Genomic DNA, 19,086 nt, shown 5'->3' on the forward strand with positions numbered 1-19,086 from the left:
GCAGCAACGTGTAAGATTTATTTAACGCTATTTATTGATCTCAAAAGCTCTATTCGATTCTTTAATTATTCGTCATATTGAATTTGCCAATTTGCGCGACTCGGAGATTTCCAAATTAATATTTTCATCATTCTAATACATATCTCGCATACAGGGGGTGAAGAAGGATTAATAATGTAAGAAGTGAGATAACACTTAACCACGGCGAAGAAAAGAATTTATATAGATGCATGTCCAATTCGAAATCGGTTTCTGAGACAGAGCCGCGAAGTGTAGCACGTGCTGCCGATAAAATTTTCCGAGCGTGCATTTACATCTCTCGCGCTATAAACTCTATTAGAACATAACGGTTTTACGATTGCACGTGCGGCCGGATCATCCACTGCATCGATCGAGTATAAAGTTGCGTGTGTGTAGGTGGCTGGTCTCTATATTATTTGAAGTACAGTATCTATAATTCACATTCGTCTGTAACAATGCTGTCGACGTGTCTTGGATATACATCGTTTGACGTGCAATCGCCAGCACACACAAACGCAAAGAAATATCCCTCCGCTTTCCTGCCAGGCAGTTTGCCAGCTGGCAATCGGTCAGCGGAGGATGCGTAGCTGATGATTGATCATCGACGAGAAAGATCTGATGTTTCATCGTGGCGTGCGATTGCCAGGAAATCGAGTGTCACAGAGGGGACGCGCGATCAGCCTCGGTAGATTCAATCTTAGCCGCGAAGACAAAGCGAAGAGGGATAACTGATTCTTGTTAGCGACAGTTGACAAGTCGGCAATACCTTTGCCTCCTATTAAAGATCGCTCAACGAATGGTACGCGTAAAAATCTTGGAACAATTTCAAGGTAATTACATTTAATCTCTGCCAAGGATATTATTTCGGAAATCGAGATCCTCGGTATCCGCAGCGGGACTCTGAATATCAGCAAAAAGCATAAATATGCAAACGATGCGGAGCACCGAATTAGCGGGCTCGAAAATTGGCAAACTTTTGTCACTTGTTCGGAGCTCGGATTCACGTGAATGCGGCACGGAAAAACAACCGCATGGAATTGCGCGTTTTTATTAAATATAAGAAGGAACTCGGGGGACCTCGCATGGTTTTAGCGTTGAAACGAGTCGAGATTCTCCGCGTCGAGATTCTCAAGACCTCTCCGCGGAAAATGAGTCCCGGCGTCTGGAACAGTATTCGCGGCATTTCCCGCGCCAACAATATAATAATGCCGAGGAATGAACTAGCGAATGCGATTACAGTGAAATAGCGAGAATGCCTTGACGGGCTCGGTCCGGTTACCAATTCCGCGCGCCTCTTTTAACCCCGTTCGATCGTCAGCAAAATTCCGATTCGTATCGCACGCGTGAACGTATATTACGAGAGAAAAAGAATATACGTGTACGTATGTATACTACATATGAAATTCGAAATCGAGGATATTGATGTTGGTACAATAGGGACCATGCGTATATGTTACACAATTAAGTCCATTGTGTTCGCGCACGCGAGAGAGTCCGATATTGTACGATTCATCTATTGAACTCCACCGTGCCGTTGATATCTTATGAGCTATAATCATTTCTACTGCCAATCAACTTTCTGAAGATCTCGTCAACGACGTTGACATTGACCAAATGGCATTAGACAATTAAAGTTTAGAGGATAAAGATCGCAAATGCTGACATAACCCTCCTAAAGCGGTACACTTATTAATTTCACGGAAATTAAACATTGCACTGATACTGATAAAGATATGATGTGCTTAGGTAATTAAAGAAATAAAGACCCATAGTTCATATATTAATAGCTTTTTCTATATAAAAACAAATTTTTTTTAAGCGAGAATAAAATTTAGATGATTTTCTTTTGCATAGTTTTAACAATAATAAGAATATTATTGGCAATATTAGATTGTTTTACACTAGCTATGCCCTGCCACGCGTTGCTGTGGCTCTACTCTTATGTTACGTTTTTTTCAAATTTTCTTTGCTTTCGTTGTTTAACTTTCAAGAGCCTTGCTTTACTGTTGCTCTTTTATTTTATTTTTGAATAAGCATTTATCTATCTTTAATAAATCTAATATTCATTTATTCACGTACTTTTAACTTTTTTTTCTAAAAGCTGCCATGGATTTAGAAATCCATTCAAAAGACTTTTAAATAAGTTCCTTTTTTTCAATAAAATAAAAGCCATCTTTATTTTTCTTATTACCTTAATTTAAACACAACAGAAACATTCTTCGCCTCTCCCGGTTTCTCCCGAGACGGGGAGAGACCGGGAGAGACGGAGAGAGACCGAGAGAGACGGGGAAAGACGGGTAAAGATAGGGAGAGACGGGGAGAGATCGGGAGAGACGGGGAGAGACGGGTAGAGATAGGGAGAGACGAGGAGAGACGGGTAGAGACCGGGAGAGACGGGTAGAGATAGGGAGAGACGAGGAGAGACGGGGAGAGACCGGGAGAGACGGGGAGAGACGGGGAGAGACGGGGAGAGACCGGGAGAGACTGGGAGAGACGGAGAGAAACGGGGAGAGATAGGGAGAGACGAGGAGAGACGGGGAGAGACCGGGAGAGACGGGTAGAGATAGGGAGAGACGAGGAGAGACGGGGAGAGACCGGGAGAGACGGGGAGAGACGGGAGACTGGGAGAGACGGAGAGAAACGGGGAGAGACCGGGAGAGACGGGGAGAGACGGGGAGAGATAGGGAAAGACGAGGAAAGACGGGGAGAGACGGGGAGAGACGAGTAGAGATAGGGAGAGACGAGGAGAGACGGGGAGAGACGGGGAGAGACCGGGAGAGACGAGGAGAGACGGGGAGAGACGGGGAGAGATCGGGAGAGACGAGGAGAGACCGGGAGAGACGGGGAGAGACGGGTAGAGATAGGGAGAGACGAGGAGAGACGGGGAGAGACGAGTAGAGACGGGAAGAGCGAGAATAAAATTTAGATGATTTTCTTTTGCATAGTTTTAACAATAATAACAATATTATTGGTAATATTAGATTATTTTACATACACGTTTGTAGCTTTTTAAAACTGTTTTGTGTTTATATTTTTTTCTTTCGTATTTTTCTCATAAGGCGATATAAAATATAAAACCGTCGTAAAACCGATGCATTTCTCAGTTATTGAGAATAGATGTATGATCTGTTCTTTTCATAGCATAATTTTATTTCAAATAAATTGTCGAATTCTTAAATTTATTTTTATTTTTAGTTTTTAAACTGCTTTTATTTATTAAATTTTGAATTTTTACCTTTTTATTTTACAAACTTTATTGTTTAATACACATAGAAATCTATTTTATTATTTAATTCATCAACTTATTTTATGGTTAAAGTCTCCACTACACAATCGTATCTGAACTCTGCTGTATTTATACTTTTGAAGTTTTATTTTTAACATTTGTGTTTAAGAAATACTATCCAAAACAAAGTAGTATGCTTTGTATTACAATATCACGTCTATATTTTCAAAATCATTAAGACAATGCAATTAAAGAGCCGAAAAACCAATAACATGATAGACTTTTTCTAATAAATTGATAAAGTTAAAGCCTTCTGATATAATTTTAGATGAAACTGTAATACATAATTAAATTATATACGTAGAAGATGTTAAGTTCAAATTTAATAAAGATAGCCAGCATTTAATTTTAATTAATTTAAGTCTAGAATATCGTGATAGTTCATGTTGATAAATGACATCCAATTATATATCTAACGATTCAAACCAAAGCTGAATGTATTTTCAAAGCAGCTGCATATTTTAAGGTAAGCTAAATACTGTTCTATTCAACATAGTAATATCATCGGTATAACTGTGCCAACAATTGGCTGTGCATACATTCTTGTGTGCACAATATGAATAACAATAGCATCATTTCTTCCACTAGCAATACAAACATAATGTTACAATATTACGATAAACGTCTCTCACGTATCGTGAGAGTGAATTGAGAAATAATAGAATTGATCGAATATTTAATTAACAATTCTCATTTTTTATCTGAGACTTTAAACAATGTCAAGTTAAAAAAAAAACGAAGTATTCCTTACTATTGGAAATCTAGTAGATATTTGCAGAGCAAACCGATATTTTTTCATCATGTTAAATGTTATCTCGACATGCTATTTTTTTCGTTCCGCTCGAACGATTAACGCCAGCGAAATTTGAGATTGATATCCCTTTCCGAATAAGCTTTCCGGCCTCTTTGGCATCTAGCCCTTTTTGTTAATCGATCCCTCAATATAGTAAATGGGTTTCGGGTTCAAAAACAGAGAAAGCTTTCAGGAGTGTATTAAATTTCTTAGTTGCGACACACTGTTTTAATATCTTACACCGTTCTCCTCTCACGGGAAGAAAGTTTTTGAAAAATCTTCACGTACAATCCTTGCAGAATATTATACGTTTTCTTGCTGGATAAAAGTCATACCTTACCCATTCTTAAAATATAACTTCCAGTATTAAGCGATTACAAAACGCAACGAGATAATAGTTTATCAAGATTAATCGAACGGCGAGTTCATATAAATAACACTGTGAATAACGTTGCCATTTTAGTGGCAATATCAGAGTAATATCAAGTTTCTTCACAATTTGTTTTCTATTGTTATTCATACCGTGCTATTCACTTTGCTGTAATTTTCTATATGCACAAATGTTAATATAAAACGTGTCGGGAATGCATGACTATCCTTTCATCTTTATCTACATCGCTCAACGAATGCTAATCTACATTCTAAACTTTCCTTATTTTTTTTTGAAGTTCGATCTAATTCTATTCGGAAAATCAATACGACATTTCGTGTCTTCTAGGCTTTCTAGTACCTTTCTTTCTCATCTATTATATTTTAAATCTAGCAATCCTATTATCATACATATATTAATATATATATTGAATAAATACATATATAATATATCATTTATATATTAAAATCTATTCACATGTGGAATTCAATAAGAAATACACGTTGTTGCTTTATGAAAATGAAAATATAATAATGTTACTTTTTACTAATTTTGTATTTATTTATGTTCCTTCTAAAATTTTATTCCATTACATATTAATAAAATAGTATTTTTTGGTCAAACTTTTCATTTTTACTGCATTTTCAAAAAATGCTTCAATTTTACGATAAGCTGCTATTGCGAACGCAGTTAAAACTTCATATTTTCTCGTTTTAATGTTAAAAAATATTGTAGTACGTATAGAAGTAGTAAAGTGCGAATAATACATGTAATAAAAATATAGAAGGATTAATGAGAGAACTGAAAAAAACACTATTCGTGAGAAATAGTATTCGAAATAAAAAGTTATATTATTGAATGTGATAACATCCTATAAAAGCTGAATAAATTTAAAGCGCGAATGAAGGGTAATCGTCAAAACAAATTTTCCATGATATTTTGGAACAAAACGCGACGTTCACAGGACGTCGCGGAACGACTGGGCGTCGCGACGCGGGAATTTTGGAAGGAATTTGGATGCTTACCCTACGGTCACGTCGAAGATGTTACTGCCGACGGAACTCGACACGGCCATATCGCCGTATCCCTTTCGCGCCACGATGACGCTTGTTATGAGGTCCGGTATGCTGGTGCCAGCTGCGAGGAACGTCAGGCCCATCACTTCCGGCGGTATGGCCACCGTGTCGCCGAAGACGTTCGCCCACCAGACCATCAGGTACGAGTACGCCGCGATCCAGAAGATCGAGCCCATGAACGTTATCGGGAAGAACTTCTTCCCTGAAATTAAGCACGTGGATGCGTGGCCTCTATTACACATTCCCTACAGATTTCTATGGAGATTGTATTAATTGTCGTGCGGGGGCACACAACGTCGATATCGGAAGTGATGTTATGACAATTTTTCCCCGTGGGAATCTTATCGTAAAGACAGGATCGGTGGCTGCGATAGCGCGGGGATGTTTCTTCGCTCGGAATTATGCAATCAGCCGCGTGGCGCCGGGATTCTGTTCGTATCGCCCTCGCACGGCTGTAGTTTCCATTAACCGGTGTAGTTCAAGTATGCTAAATGTGTTTGGATTACCACTCTGATATCATTGAAACATTGGCTAACTAAAGTATGCACTGCAAATTTGAAAAATAATTCGTTTCAAATAACTCGTTTCAAATAACGGACTCGTAAGTGATGCGCCGCGAGTTTGATCTTACACATTCCAATTATATGCAGATTTTTAAGTTTATAAGCTTTAGGACATTACAAAGAAACTCTTTAGATTCAGGTAAAACTGATATACAGTTCCACTAGCTCCCCCTTTATTACTAGATAAAAAAGTAAATAAAAATATGAAAATACTCACTTTAAAAGATTTTTTGGAATAAATCGATATGAGAGTAGAATTTAAAATCTAATTAATTAAGCAATTACTATTATAATATTAGTAAGAATAACCTTATATTAATAGTTCAGCAATGAAAAAAGTTTACAATAATAATTTCAAATATTAATGTAATAAATTATGATAACTACAACTATTTCTTAACATTCGCTTATTATTGATATATAAATAATAACTAATATAGCTTTGCATGGTTAAAACAAACTGAAAATATGTAGCAAAATATGAATTATATGAACTATATGAATTATAGTAAATTATTATCATTAATAATTATAACTATTTTGTTCTTTTAATATGTAACAAGATTTTCTGGCAGACTCAAAATTGACTTTTTCTTATAATTCTAATTATGGCAGCAAAATAAGGAGATACAAAACAAAAGTTTTCTTTATTAAATTGTTTCTCATATTAATTTTGTAATATGGATAAGCGGAGCTACGCAATGAAAGAAGCTATGCGATAACTAATTTGCTTAATTTAAGTGAGATTAATTAAGTTTAGCCCAGGCACGTTTTTAATTATTCGAGAAAAGAGTTACACCATGACAATAAATCTTAATTTGGTATAAAGTTGCATTCTCTTTTAATTTTAGAGATAATTATTTACTAATTTTTTAATTAGCCGTATTAAAGTATTGATGTATTGATGTATTAATAATGTAAGACAATGTAATATTTTCATAAACGTAAAAATTAACACGAGAAATCGATAGACTTTGTCAATAGGAAGAAAAGAATGCTTTGATTTATATGTGAACCGTTTTATCTAAATATTGATTAATGGTCTGACGATCTTTGATCCGCTTATGTATTTCATGACACGTACAATCCCGTAATAATTGATTGCGATAACGTTCAAATTAATAGATCTGTAATTAAAGACCGAGATTGCTGAAATTCAAAGGACATATCGGAATTTTAGCTGACAATAGAGTTAGTACCGCACAGCCATCGTATGCGTTTGTACGTGTGCAACAATCAGTCCCCAATGCGAAATTAGCGTGTCAATATCATCTTTCGTCGTATTGTGCAATATCGCGATAGAAACGTGTTAATAGGCTGAGATAATGCAGGAGACGCGTGATAAATGGCGGTATGAATAACAGCAGCAACGTATGCCGCACACTCAGGTTGATCTTAACATTTATTATTAAATCGATACGCGCCACGTATCTAATACAATACAGACACGCTCGTTCTCGCTTCTTCTACCCGAACGATTGAATTGTGTCGTCGTAAAATCTTCCGCGAATAACGTTATTGACGCTATTGACGCTCTCATCACGCGGGGTTTCAGAAAAAAAGTTTTATCTTCTTTTTCTACTGCTAATCTCTAAACTGCTGAAAATACTGCTCTGTACAATGATAAGAAAGCTTAAGCTAACTAAAACGCAAACTCATGTGGCAAGTTAGCTGGAAGTGTCGTTTAATTAGTCTCTCGCGTTGATGAGGTGAGTTCTCGGCGGAATCGATGGCTCGGAATCCCGAATTCCCGAAGTCAAGTTAATATTACCACCGGGATCGATACCGGACGGGGGCAAAACATCGCGCGACGTTCGTGCTGATTGATAGGATTTAATCTGATCCCGACGTTTTCGGCGGGTTAAAAAATATACGGCTGGCCCGGCGGATTTTTTTTCCGGTCGTAACCAATGGCATTAATTTGAAAACGCTTCTCCGTACCTCTTCCGTTTAGTCAGATAATATTTTCAACGATAAATCGTCACTCACGCCCGGCAAAGCGAAGCATTAGGTGCACATGCAATTAAGCGATATATAATCAAGTATAAAGTGCTGGATGGGTCTAGGTATCGCGTGAGATTTTTAGCTCCTGATTTTCATATTTCCTTAAGTAATACGTAGATCGGATATCTATTGCGGTTTACAATTTATTGCAGTCGAGCGCGAAAATGGGAAGAATACACGTGAATATATATATATATTCTCATTTACTATCAATGAGTTATGAATTTGGAATGGAAATTATCTTGATATATTACTTACGTCTTAATATCGTCGTCTCATTATCAAAGAACAGAGATAAAGTGCGCAAGCATAATAAAGACGCAAAGCACGGCGGAAGGCGTTGAGCCATTGTTGCAAGTTTACATAGACGTATTTACCGATTAAAAACACTTTTGATAAATTAAATTCTTCGTCCTTGGAGACTTACATATTCGTTTCATAAATATCCTAATTGACTTTTCAAGGAGAATGGAGTTTAGATCTCGCAATAGATGCAAGATATGTAAATGAAACTGCTTAATCGCTCTTGCGCTTAACAAAAGGTCTTGCTTTTGTCTTTGCTCCAGTTTTCATTTGCCTCTATTCAAGACCGATTATCCGTCAGTGTGGAGAAACCTAATATTACTAGCCAAACCGTCAACACAGTGAAAACACTGAAAAGGAAGGCCATCGGATGAAGCATTGGTGTTGGTACAAATATTCGGCCGCCCTCCATCGATCAAATGGCTAAGAAAATTTAGTTTTACTTGATTTTCGCAAAGCTATTATATTAATCTTTATATATAGATTTTTTATATAAATATCTATTTAATTGTTTATATATATATATATATATATATAATTTAATGTGTATCAATAAATAATTCTATTATGGAATTTGTTATTTATTGTCGAAACATTTTGATATAGCTCAATCATCAAAACTATCTAAAGTAATTCTCATTACTTTTTTAATACTTTCTTTCATCTTTTGCTTCCACCAAATTATAGATTTTAGCTCGACGAAAAGACTGAGCTTTTCTTGTAATAAATTCATTTTTCTATTTTTTGACTTTTATAAATTTTTTGTTAGATAAAGCGTGCTGCAATGAATGGAACAAATAATAATCTAAAGGCTCTATATCCGATGAGTACACCGAATGTAGTAAAACATCTCAACTAAATTGCAACAGTTTGCCTGAGGCTGAGCATTTGCAAGTAGCAGTTTGATGGCTTTTTCTTATCATCGCCAGTTGCACTACTGCAACTTGGCGGGAATGCTTTATTGCACCCATGCTCACCGGTAACAGAATTTAGATTATCATTTGTTTTGTTCGGTGCAGCATGCTTTGTGTTCTAAAAAATAAAAAATGTCAAAGAAATAAGAAAATGGGTTGATAAAAAGATCAGTTTTTTCTATTGATTTGAAATTTATAACTTGCCTAAAAAATGAAAGAAAATATTAAAAAATAATAAGAATTATGTGTATAATTAAACTATATCGATATATTTTAATAATAAAAATACTGTAAATTTTATTTAAAAAATATATGAATTTAATAATATAATGTACAAACTTTTGAAAATTGTGGAAAAATGACATTAGAAATCGAGGGATGTTCACCAAAGTAAAAAATATAAAATTATATTAAATCATTTTAATATGCATAAATGTATATAGTATAGAAAAACTCATTGATTACCTCTAGGTGTTCTCGTATCCGGTAACGTCAACCAAAGAGGAAATAAGATTGGCAGGACCAAAATGTAAGTTAGCCTTTTTCTAGGGCTGTTCGGCCAGCTCATATTCAAACCCTCTGGACCTGGTTCATCCTCTTCACCCTGTAAACAATTATTTAAAAAATGGACTTCTATTGAAATTTATTTTTCATTTAATTTCAGTTTAAGGCATGCGTAGATCACATTTGTTTAATTAATGCGACTTAGGATAACAACATTATTATCCTAAAGAATGCGAGTGAAACATTTATATGCATTACTAAGGAAGCTACAAAGTTCAAAGATCTTTTTAACAGCGAGTTGATTACAAAGGCAAAGTACCTTTCTGTTGTTCAGTTTCGAACAAACCAGGACACAATGCCACAAAGCTTGTATTTGTAAAGTATCATCATTTTCAGCACACTCACACTCAGGAACAAAATAAACGTAGTTTCTTGTACAATGAACTAATCCTCTCGTTTTGAATGTTTGTGTATCAGCGGGGATCGACATTATAAAGGACGGTGTTTGCTAAAGAGAAGGGGATTGTCGCCCGAGTTAACGAAATTTATCCTAATGTTTGCAACTAAATAATCCGTAAACCGAGGGAATAAATTATGTCACTGCGGAAAACAAATTATATTACAAATGTTCAGGAGCAAATTAAGATAAAATTCGAAAGTTTCCGTAGTGCAAAATTTCCGGAGTAGATAAAATAAAAGGGCGTTAGGAATCTCTTCTCTGTCTCACTTAACATCCTCGGGGGACCATTAATCTCCAATCTCGTCACTCTGGCTGTGAACTTAACGAGGCTACTTGCCGGATCAAATCATCGTGTGAGCTTTTCCGGGCGCATCGCGTCGTTCCCACAAATTCGCAAACTCCCGTGGAAAACTGTAGGGTTGGTGACTTTGCTCCGATTATCCGTGGGAAACGCGCGGGGCTGCAAACGCGCAATGGACGGGCGCGCGGGATGCAGCATTGACCCAGATTCTCCATCGATGCATTCAAAATGAAAAGGCCCTCTCTCCGCTCATTTAGGACAAAGCCGCTTGAGACTACTCGCCTCCGTCCACGCGCCACGATACCGCCAGGCACAACGTCGGCTAATATCCTCGAGAGAACTCCGGATAGTCAAGTTCCGATTTATATTTCCGGAGAGTAGTTCTCCGAATTGCAACGACGATTATGCATCGCTCGTGGAAATTGTTTCATTCCCTGACATCTCTCTTTACGTCATTGTAAGAACGTCATTGGTGCACGAACGATCAAACAAGAATTCTTTTATATCACAATAAAAACGTTTCCGCGCAAAAGAGCGGTTACTCTCAGCTTTTTTCGTAATTTATATTTTCTGTTTAATTTTTAAGCAAATTTATGTAATAGAATAATTGTTTTTCCAAACATATTCGATTACTGTGAACATGTTCGATTACTAGATTCGATGACATACTGATTGGACGTTTAATTAAGAAATTTCTACACGTGAAAAATACATACTGTATTTAAGTAAATATTACTTGTTTCAAATATTTTATAAGTTACATGTTTGTAAATTTATCGTAAGTATCTAATTTAGTCTCAAAATATATTCTAAATGCTATTAATACTTCGATTAAAAATCTTAGATTAAAACAAAAATTCAATTTGCTTACTATTTTGTTTCTTCGAAAGAGATTAATTTCTTTTTTTGAGTACGTGAGTTTTTCTCAAATTTGTGATAAGTATATTTTTTATTAAAGACATGTAACTGTTAACAAGAAAAAAAATTAATTGAGCAATTATTTTTCACAACAGTATAATGATATCTTTCTATGCTGGTTTATTATGGTTAATATAAAAAGATGTTAAAATTACGTCATTTCTTATAGATAAAAAATTTACTTGTGATAAAAATAAACTTTTATACGGATCACATAACCCGTCTTTTTTTATGTCACGACCAAATAACGTTATATTAGAAAGCATTAAAATACAATTGCGTACTAAAAACTGTAGCGTATCTTCTTAACGGAAGCTCGTAGGATATCGTGGTTGATTCAATCAGATTTGCTTGAGTCGATCTCGGTCGAGGAATCGTAAAAACCGAAGGGCGATGCCCATCTTCTTCCTCCTTTCCCTCCCTCCCGGATAAGATTCGATACGGAGAACGTGCCACGCTTGCACGAGATGCACTTTTAAGCGTGTATCTTGCGCGGCAGTCGCGATAAATGTTAATGCGGCGATAAAAGCACGAATGTTTTACGCAAGAAAATGACACGACGCAAACTATCGATTTAAAGCGAGGGTCATACACGGCATGGCAATTTGTTGCGGCGACTGATTCAATCAGCTTTACCGCCGCCCGAGGCAACCCTTTTTAATTAGAGGGAAACGTCAGCAAAAAAAAAAAAAAAAAATCAGCTACGTACTCCGCAATGATTATTCGGCGCTGTGGCAAAAATGTGTTTTGCATCAAAAGTCGATCTAGCACTTATATTTATCGTAAGCGGCTCAGCTTACGAGCCGAGCTTAAGTGGACTTGGAAAATGGGATTCCTATATATTTACCCGTTATCGCGGATCTGTAATTCGCGACGCCACTTGTAAAATCCTTCGAAGACTGCGAAAGACATCGAAGGCGAGATGGGGCGGCGATAAAGCGGTTCGTCGATGTTGGAAGGCCAGCGCGCGACGGAAAATGAGGGCCCTTCGAATATACGCGGAATTCCTCGGGAAGAATTATTGAATATTTATCACTGTCCGTATGTACACCGGGATGAAGGTGGAATTCTATGTGATATCATCTGACGAGTAACGAGCGAGTTCAAGACAAATAATATCGCTCGTTGCGTTTTTGTCCTTCTTATTGTATCGATTGCTCGCTCCTTTCTTCCTTCCCTGGAGGAAAGGTGACAAAAATTTTTCAACGCGGGAACAATGCGTCAACGCGATGAGGTAAAAACTTACGGAATCCCGGCGGTTTTTCTCCTTCGATGGCAGTCATGCGTGTGTACGTGACGCTTTCGCGAGGCGGGTGCATCCTGCGATTTCGATGCAAGCGAAATAACCTTGGGTGAACTTTTAAAGTTCGAAGCCGACAAATATCGAGCGGCCGTCTGATTTATGATCGCCGAGTTCGCGAGTGAAAATTGCGGTTGTCCCGATAAGACCTAATGGATGAACACTGTGTGCCGATTTATACTCGCGCGAGTTAAAGCTCCGGGCGTAAAGCTAACTTTGATTACTCCGGGGACTCACCCTGTTACCCTCCACGGACCGTTTACGGACACGATATTCGGTCAGCTAAGTAAGAAGCACGATATTGTTTGTTTTAAATTTCAATAGCGACGTTACTTGCGAAGTAGGAGGATTGTTTGATGAGAAAACGTATAAATACTGTGATATTAATTCTACTTGTAGACTATTTTATTATTTGAAAATGGGGAAAAAATTGTTAACTTGACCAAACGCTTTTAGTTGTAATTAATTTTTCAATTAAAGTATTTGTGTATTTAAATTAAATATAAAAGTTATATATGTGTATATATGTATTTATAATCCTTGGCGCAGATTTCCAGGCTAGCCAGATAATTTTTGCCATTTTGCTGATTTTGCCTCAAATTGGAACGTTTACAAAAATTAAAGAAACATTGTGAATCTTATAATTGTATAACCATTGTTAAAAGAGTATATTAGAATTTTATCAGCTTTTTGGAATCTAAACACTTTTGAAAAACACAACTTTTTTAACAGTGACTCAGATAAGTATGACTAAGCAGTGGAAAAAAGAGATAGTCTGTGAGAAGTTAACTTAAATGCATACATATAAATACTTGATCTAGAGAAATTACTACAATACTACTAAACGTAAATTAGTCAAGTTAACAACTTTTTTTTTTTCCAGGGTATATACTCTAGCCTCCCTTTGTAAATAGTTAAAATGTTGAAACTTTTGTAGTAAGCTTGAATCATCCCGGTTTTATATCGTTGAAAGTCTACGATAAAACGTAGAAGGCCCAAAATATATAGAATAGATTGTTACATCCATGACGACGGTTGTTCGACGTGCAAGTTAAAAAGGATTACTTCGCGTGATTCAAAGTATTGTGGGAATTAAACAGCCTATTCTAATTCAGGATATCCAAGTCGTGATAGAAGCAAACATTTTACAATGGAAAGTAGAACGTTACGATATCGAACTAACGTGCCCTTTTGCAACGCGTGCTCCGAGGTACGCGACAGCCATCGCGAAGTTATACTAATCCTAAAATTAGCCTATCGTACTAATTTATCGGGTTGGAAGTTATTTTTCTCTTGTGAAATATTCTTGCGCGATCATCGGAAAGTAGTAAGTGTTCGGAACGAATCACGAGAAATGTGGCGACAGACATATACACACATACACACGCACACATACACACACAAACGTTGCCAGGCAAATCGAACGTTTTGTCAAGAAAAGTGGAACGACAAATTCCAATCAACGTGTTCTCGCGGCCTCTTTGTTTTACGGCGCGCGTAGGACAGGAAATGCCGAAACAATTCCAATTTCTCGGATCGAGGTACATCGTGTAACGAATCGGAGCGTAGATCCTGCTACTCACACACTATTCTTTCCTTCACTTGCAGAAATAGAGGAGCAGGAGGATCATTTATTACATCGGAGACGTATCTTCGATTGATTTTATCAAACGATATAAATGTTGTAGCGTTTATATGACCATCTGTTTCACAGAACTGTCTACAAAACTGCATTTCAGATCTTCAGAAAGACGCAATACGAAAGAAATCTTTATACAAAAATAAAATAAATGCGATTTAATAATCCTGAACTCGAGATGCCCAGACTCGATCGATGGATCTGTCGCACCGGATTCCTGGGGGAGGGAGGGAGGGGGAGAGGCATGGTATTTCTTGTATTCGATACTTACCGAATCGAGTCCAGCGTCGAGGCCGGCGGCGATACCGCCGTTCGGAAGTTCCTGAATACCGGCGGTGGTACCGGCGGTGGTTGTCGTAGTCGTGGTGGTGGTGGTGGTGCCTTGCGAGCCCTGCTGCAGCTGCAGAGTCGTCTCCTTCGAGGATGCGCCGGAATAATGGGCGGCGGTCGACGTCGCGGCGCCGTTATGCGGCTTGGTGGCATCCAGCAGCACCTTCAGCGACGCTATCGCATGCAGCTGCGTCGCTTTCTCGTCCACCTTGCCTGAACAGCACCAGAGATGCAGGTTAATGAGAACGGGAGCACGATGCATTTAGCTTTTAACTCTGATGCGATCATCTCGTAGTTGAATTTACAATCGAAATGCGCGGTGTCTTTCTCGCGGCACAATTTCTCTAAGCAAGATTTTTAATATTTATTTTGTAATTATCAAGTAAGCATCATCATGCGATTGATATTCAATAAGCAATGAACAAATATGCAAATCTTCATTGAAAGATCGCGAAAGTAGGAAAAGTTAAAAAAAATTGACAGTGTCAAACGTAGCGGTAATTTCTCGGCATACTAAAGTGATTGTTCCATTATTGGCAAAAAGCGCAGACATATCGCGTAGGCATGCGAAGATTATGTTTAACTACGCTAATTACAACGTTTATAGCGTGTCTGCGAGTTGTTTTGTCAGAAACCGAGTCGGCTTTGCTGCTATGTGCATTAGTGTCACCGTACATTATATCGGAGCGGGTTCGTTGCGTCCGACGAAATTTCGCGACGCTCGCAAATTCTGCGTTTCGCCGAGCTTGCGATTGTGATCGCAGAAAATAAAAGGAAATGCCGTTCCCGCTCGGCGCTCTTTTGTTTCTTATTTTATGCCAGGTCGAGCGCGAAACATTTACAAAACGTCGATCCGCGTATCAAACTTCTTCTTTATTCGCGTCGTTGATTTCTGTAGCGTTGGAAAATCTCGGCGTAAATCGGCGAGAAAATGCAACTTCGAGATAACCGCAAGATACATCAAAGTTCGTCGCATGCAACTATCTTCTACCCTTTACCCAATTCTACGAAACGTACAAAATACTGTCGCTTTCGTTGAGATATATATACTACGGACTTACTTCTACACAAACTCCAACCTTAAGAGAACAAATATATATTCATTAATTCACTTAGAAGTGATTCTCGATTCAAGGTCTAATAGCAGCCGGTAAACGTCCCTCTCAAGTTCTTGTAACCACTCTATTAATTTATCATGTTAGTGGTTTGCAATGCAAATGCAAATGCCAATTTTCTGCATCGTGCAAATTAAAAAAAAAAGCAAAAAGACTAAATCTTTTTATTTAGTAACATTTTACAAAAACTTCGTAATCAATGCATGCGTTTTATTACAATAATCAAAATGTTAATTAATTTAAAAACCAAATGACCTCATGCATATATAATATACGTAATAAATACTGTTTACAAAAATTAATCACAAATAAAAATTATCATGCAAAAGAAGGAGATTTATTTGATTTAACGCTAAAATCTAAAATGTATTTTTATTTCAAAATTAATTTATCGATAATCGATTTTTCTTTAAAAATCGGTTTTTTCCTAAAATAAAAATTATTAGACAAGTATTAACATTAAATATACTATTGAGTAAAGTGTTCTTTCATAGATGTATAAAATATAGCGATATAATTAATGATATATATATATAATATGCGTATTGTAATATTTGCCGCGTAGGTCTTTAGTTTCACTTCTGAAGTGATGTGCAACGTGCAGCAAAAGCATAGAAATGCATTCGCGCCATACGATGAAAGATGAAAAGTATATTAAAGGCAAAGATTAAAATTGAAAGGAACAGGATGAATGCAAGCTTCCATTTACTGGGGAACATGCATTTACTTTTATAGAAAAGTGTAATTCTATTCCGGGAACAAACTTTTAATATTTTCTTATATTTCTCGAGCTTTATCGAGCTTTGTCAAAATTAACTTGCATTTAATCCTCCCAATGCAGATAATTATTACCGTAAATTTAGCATTCGTTATAAGCTAGCCGACGTGAAATATAAATACATGTAGGAACAGGACATTTATGTATATATGTATAGATAATAGGTTTTCGCTACATACAATTCACAATGCGCCATGTGTACGGATATCATGTATAATTTAGAATGTACACGCTCTATAGATAGCTTTAGGGAGAGAATTCGAGAACTCGATGGTCTTGCCGCTAAAAGGGATCATCGTTATTTCAACAAGTAGTCGATCAATCGACATTATCTATTTCTCCGAGTGGGAAACCTTTCCGTGATCGTGAGGCTCTTCCTTCACGTTCGTTGTAACCTTCGTTAATAAACGAGAAGTAGAATTATCGCACGTGCAATTACGAAATATTTTATTCGGATTTGAGTGATTTCACTGAGAACGTATGATTTTACAATGTGACGGATTTATCATTCACGGATAATCGTATTTAATTGCCTCGAAGATAATTAAATTTTTAATGAGTCTTACGAGTCTCAATAAAGGAAGATTAGTTTTGCGTAATCGTTTTTAATTCGCCCCATTCGCTTAATCAGAATGTATACAGAAAGAATATACATTTTTCGTTGTATTGTAAATCGTAAGCAAAAAAGCTTCTAAAAATAGAGACATTACAGAATACAGAAAAAGTTGAATTATCAATTACTCATTTCTTGAAACGGTTCTCTCCTGGGGTTTATACTATCTCCTTTACACTTCCTTACGTGATGAAAATAATTAAAACAAATCGTGATATGTAAAATTACTTTAAAGCACAACTTCCGTATTATTTCATAGTTGGAATATATGTGTTTTAAGCAACTTTGCAAGTCATCATCAAAATGCACCCATCAGAAAGTATCGTGAAGTAACTAACAATCTGTTTTCGCGAGCCAGTTGTGAGGTGCTCTAAATATGTCGGTTAATACTGCAGCTCTGTGCGAACTTTCGTTGCTGCTCGCTAGGTGCGGTAGCAGGTCAAAACGAAAAGTAGGAAAAAAGTAGGAAATAAAAAAAAAGGAGAAACTGAAATTCGGTATTATACGAAAATAGAATAGGGCCATTCTCAGTAGCGACGTGGTTTGTTATTTATTTTAGTTGTCTGTATGCAACGCGCCGTCCGCTCATACATCTATACAGCTCTTTTTTTTTTTTATTCCAGAAATTGGATCTCCCCGCATAACACGGGTCCATTCGTACGATGCTTCGTAAAATTAAAAAAAGAGAATAATGGCGTGAAAGCGATAAAAAAATATCTGCGGTGCATCTATGTTTGAAAAGCTGTTTCAAATGTAAGGCTTTGTTTTAAAAAAATATTTAATATCGCTTTTCAACCATTTGCAGTTTAACATTCTGCAGGGTTTATAAAAAGATATACGGGCGCGATAGCGAAAGGTCATTTCGCGTGAGTAACGTAATATCACGATTATGTATATTTTTTTTATAAATAAACCGTTGAGAGATCAAAGACTTGAGCATGATTCGAAATCGATTGCGATGTGATACGATCCAGCGAATTGACCCAATCACGATCATCGCCTCTGTCCGTGGCGTGAATCGAGCTTAAAAGGGCCCACCTAACTCACCGCTTATCGTGCTTCGTGCCAAGGGATCACGGATCTGCGTGCTGATGCCAGGCAGTAGGTCAAAGAGAAAAAGCTCGAGTAAGTGGCCTTCAGCCCGAAAGGTGGGAACGAGGCGAGAAAAGAAAGGCAAAGAGCCCGAGGCAGAAAAGTAGAGTGCGATAGTAGTATCGACCCCGAGGCTGCCCGGAGCCAAAAGATGGGAAGCCAGGAAAAGGAAGTGAGTGGGGGGGGAGGGATGAGTCCGAAGAAATGGCGAGGAAGAGGTCGGTTAGCTGGCGTGTCTCAATCTGTTAAACTCGCAGGCGATTACTAGTTTCGAGATGGCGGAGAGAGCTTCGGTCGGGAGTGTGACGTCGAGAATCGGAGCTAGTAGGTTCGGAAGGTCGGGGCGGTGATATGGGAGCGGGGCACTCGACAGGCCACTGCCTATTAACCCACAAAACTCAATCAACCTGCCTTTGCTCGGCCTGCCCGGAACTCTCGCTTTATAAACAATTAAGAGCATCAGCTCGGGAATGAGAGAAGTGACGTAGTCGAATAATGCGCGGAAGTTGCGACGCGTCCGTCCAAAATGTTTCTTATAAGTCGTCCTGACAACGTGGAATTCAAGGATAGTTAAAAACTAAACGAAGGCCAACAGAAAATGTTTTGTTCCGTCGTGGTGGAATAATAGCCGTTACGTTAATAGGTGACATGCTTTCGTATTTGTTGAGTTGCCGAATCAAGAGCTTAACTATCGGAATTAGACGTG

General features: G+C 37.4%; 1 protein-coding gene across 5 annotated transcripts in view; it reads right to left on the reverse strand.

The window, feature by feature from the left end:
• LOC105836024 (sodium/potassium/calcium exchanger Nckx30C) overlaps positions 1 to 19,086 on the reverse strand; it is a 68,743-nt gene that overhangs the window by 8,500 nt on the left and 41,157 nt on the right. For all 5 annotated transcript variants that reach the window (XM_036284491.1, XM_036284490.1, XM_036284488.1 and 2 more), the window contains 3 exons: positions 14,724 to 14,995; positions 9,796 to 9,934; positions 5,496 to 5,748 (listed from right to left, as the gene is read on the reverse strand). In XM_036284491.1, the coding sequence (XP_036140384.1) occupies positions 5,496 to 5,748; positions 9,796 to 9,934; positions 14,724 to 14,995 (664 nt within the window). The remainder of the gene's footprint in view (positions 1 to 5,495; positions 5,749 to 9,795; positions 9,935 to 14,723; positions 14,996 to 19,086) is intronic.

Source organism: Monomorium pharaonis, chromosome 3 (assembly GCF_013373865.1).
Source record: "Monomorium pharaonis isolate MP-MQ-018 chromosome 3, ASM1337386v2, whole genome shotgun sequence".
NCBI classification, from domain to species: Eukaryota; Metazoa; Arthropoda; class Insecta; order Hymenoptera; family Formicidae; genus Monomorium; species Monomorium pharaonis.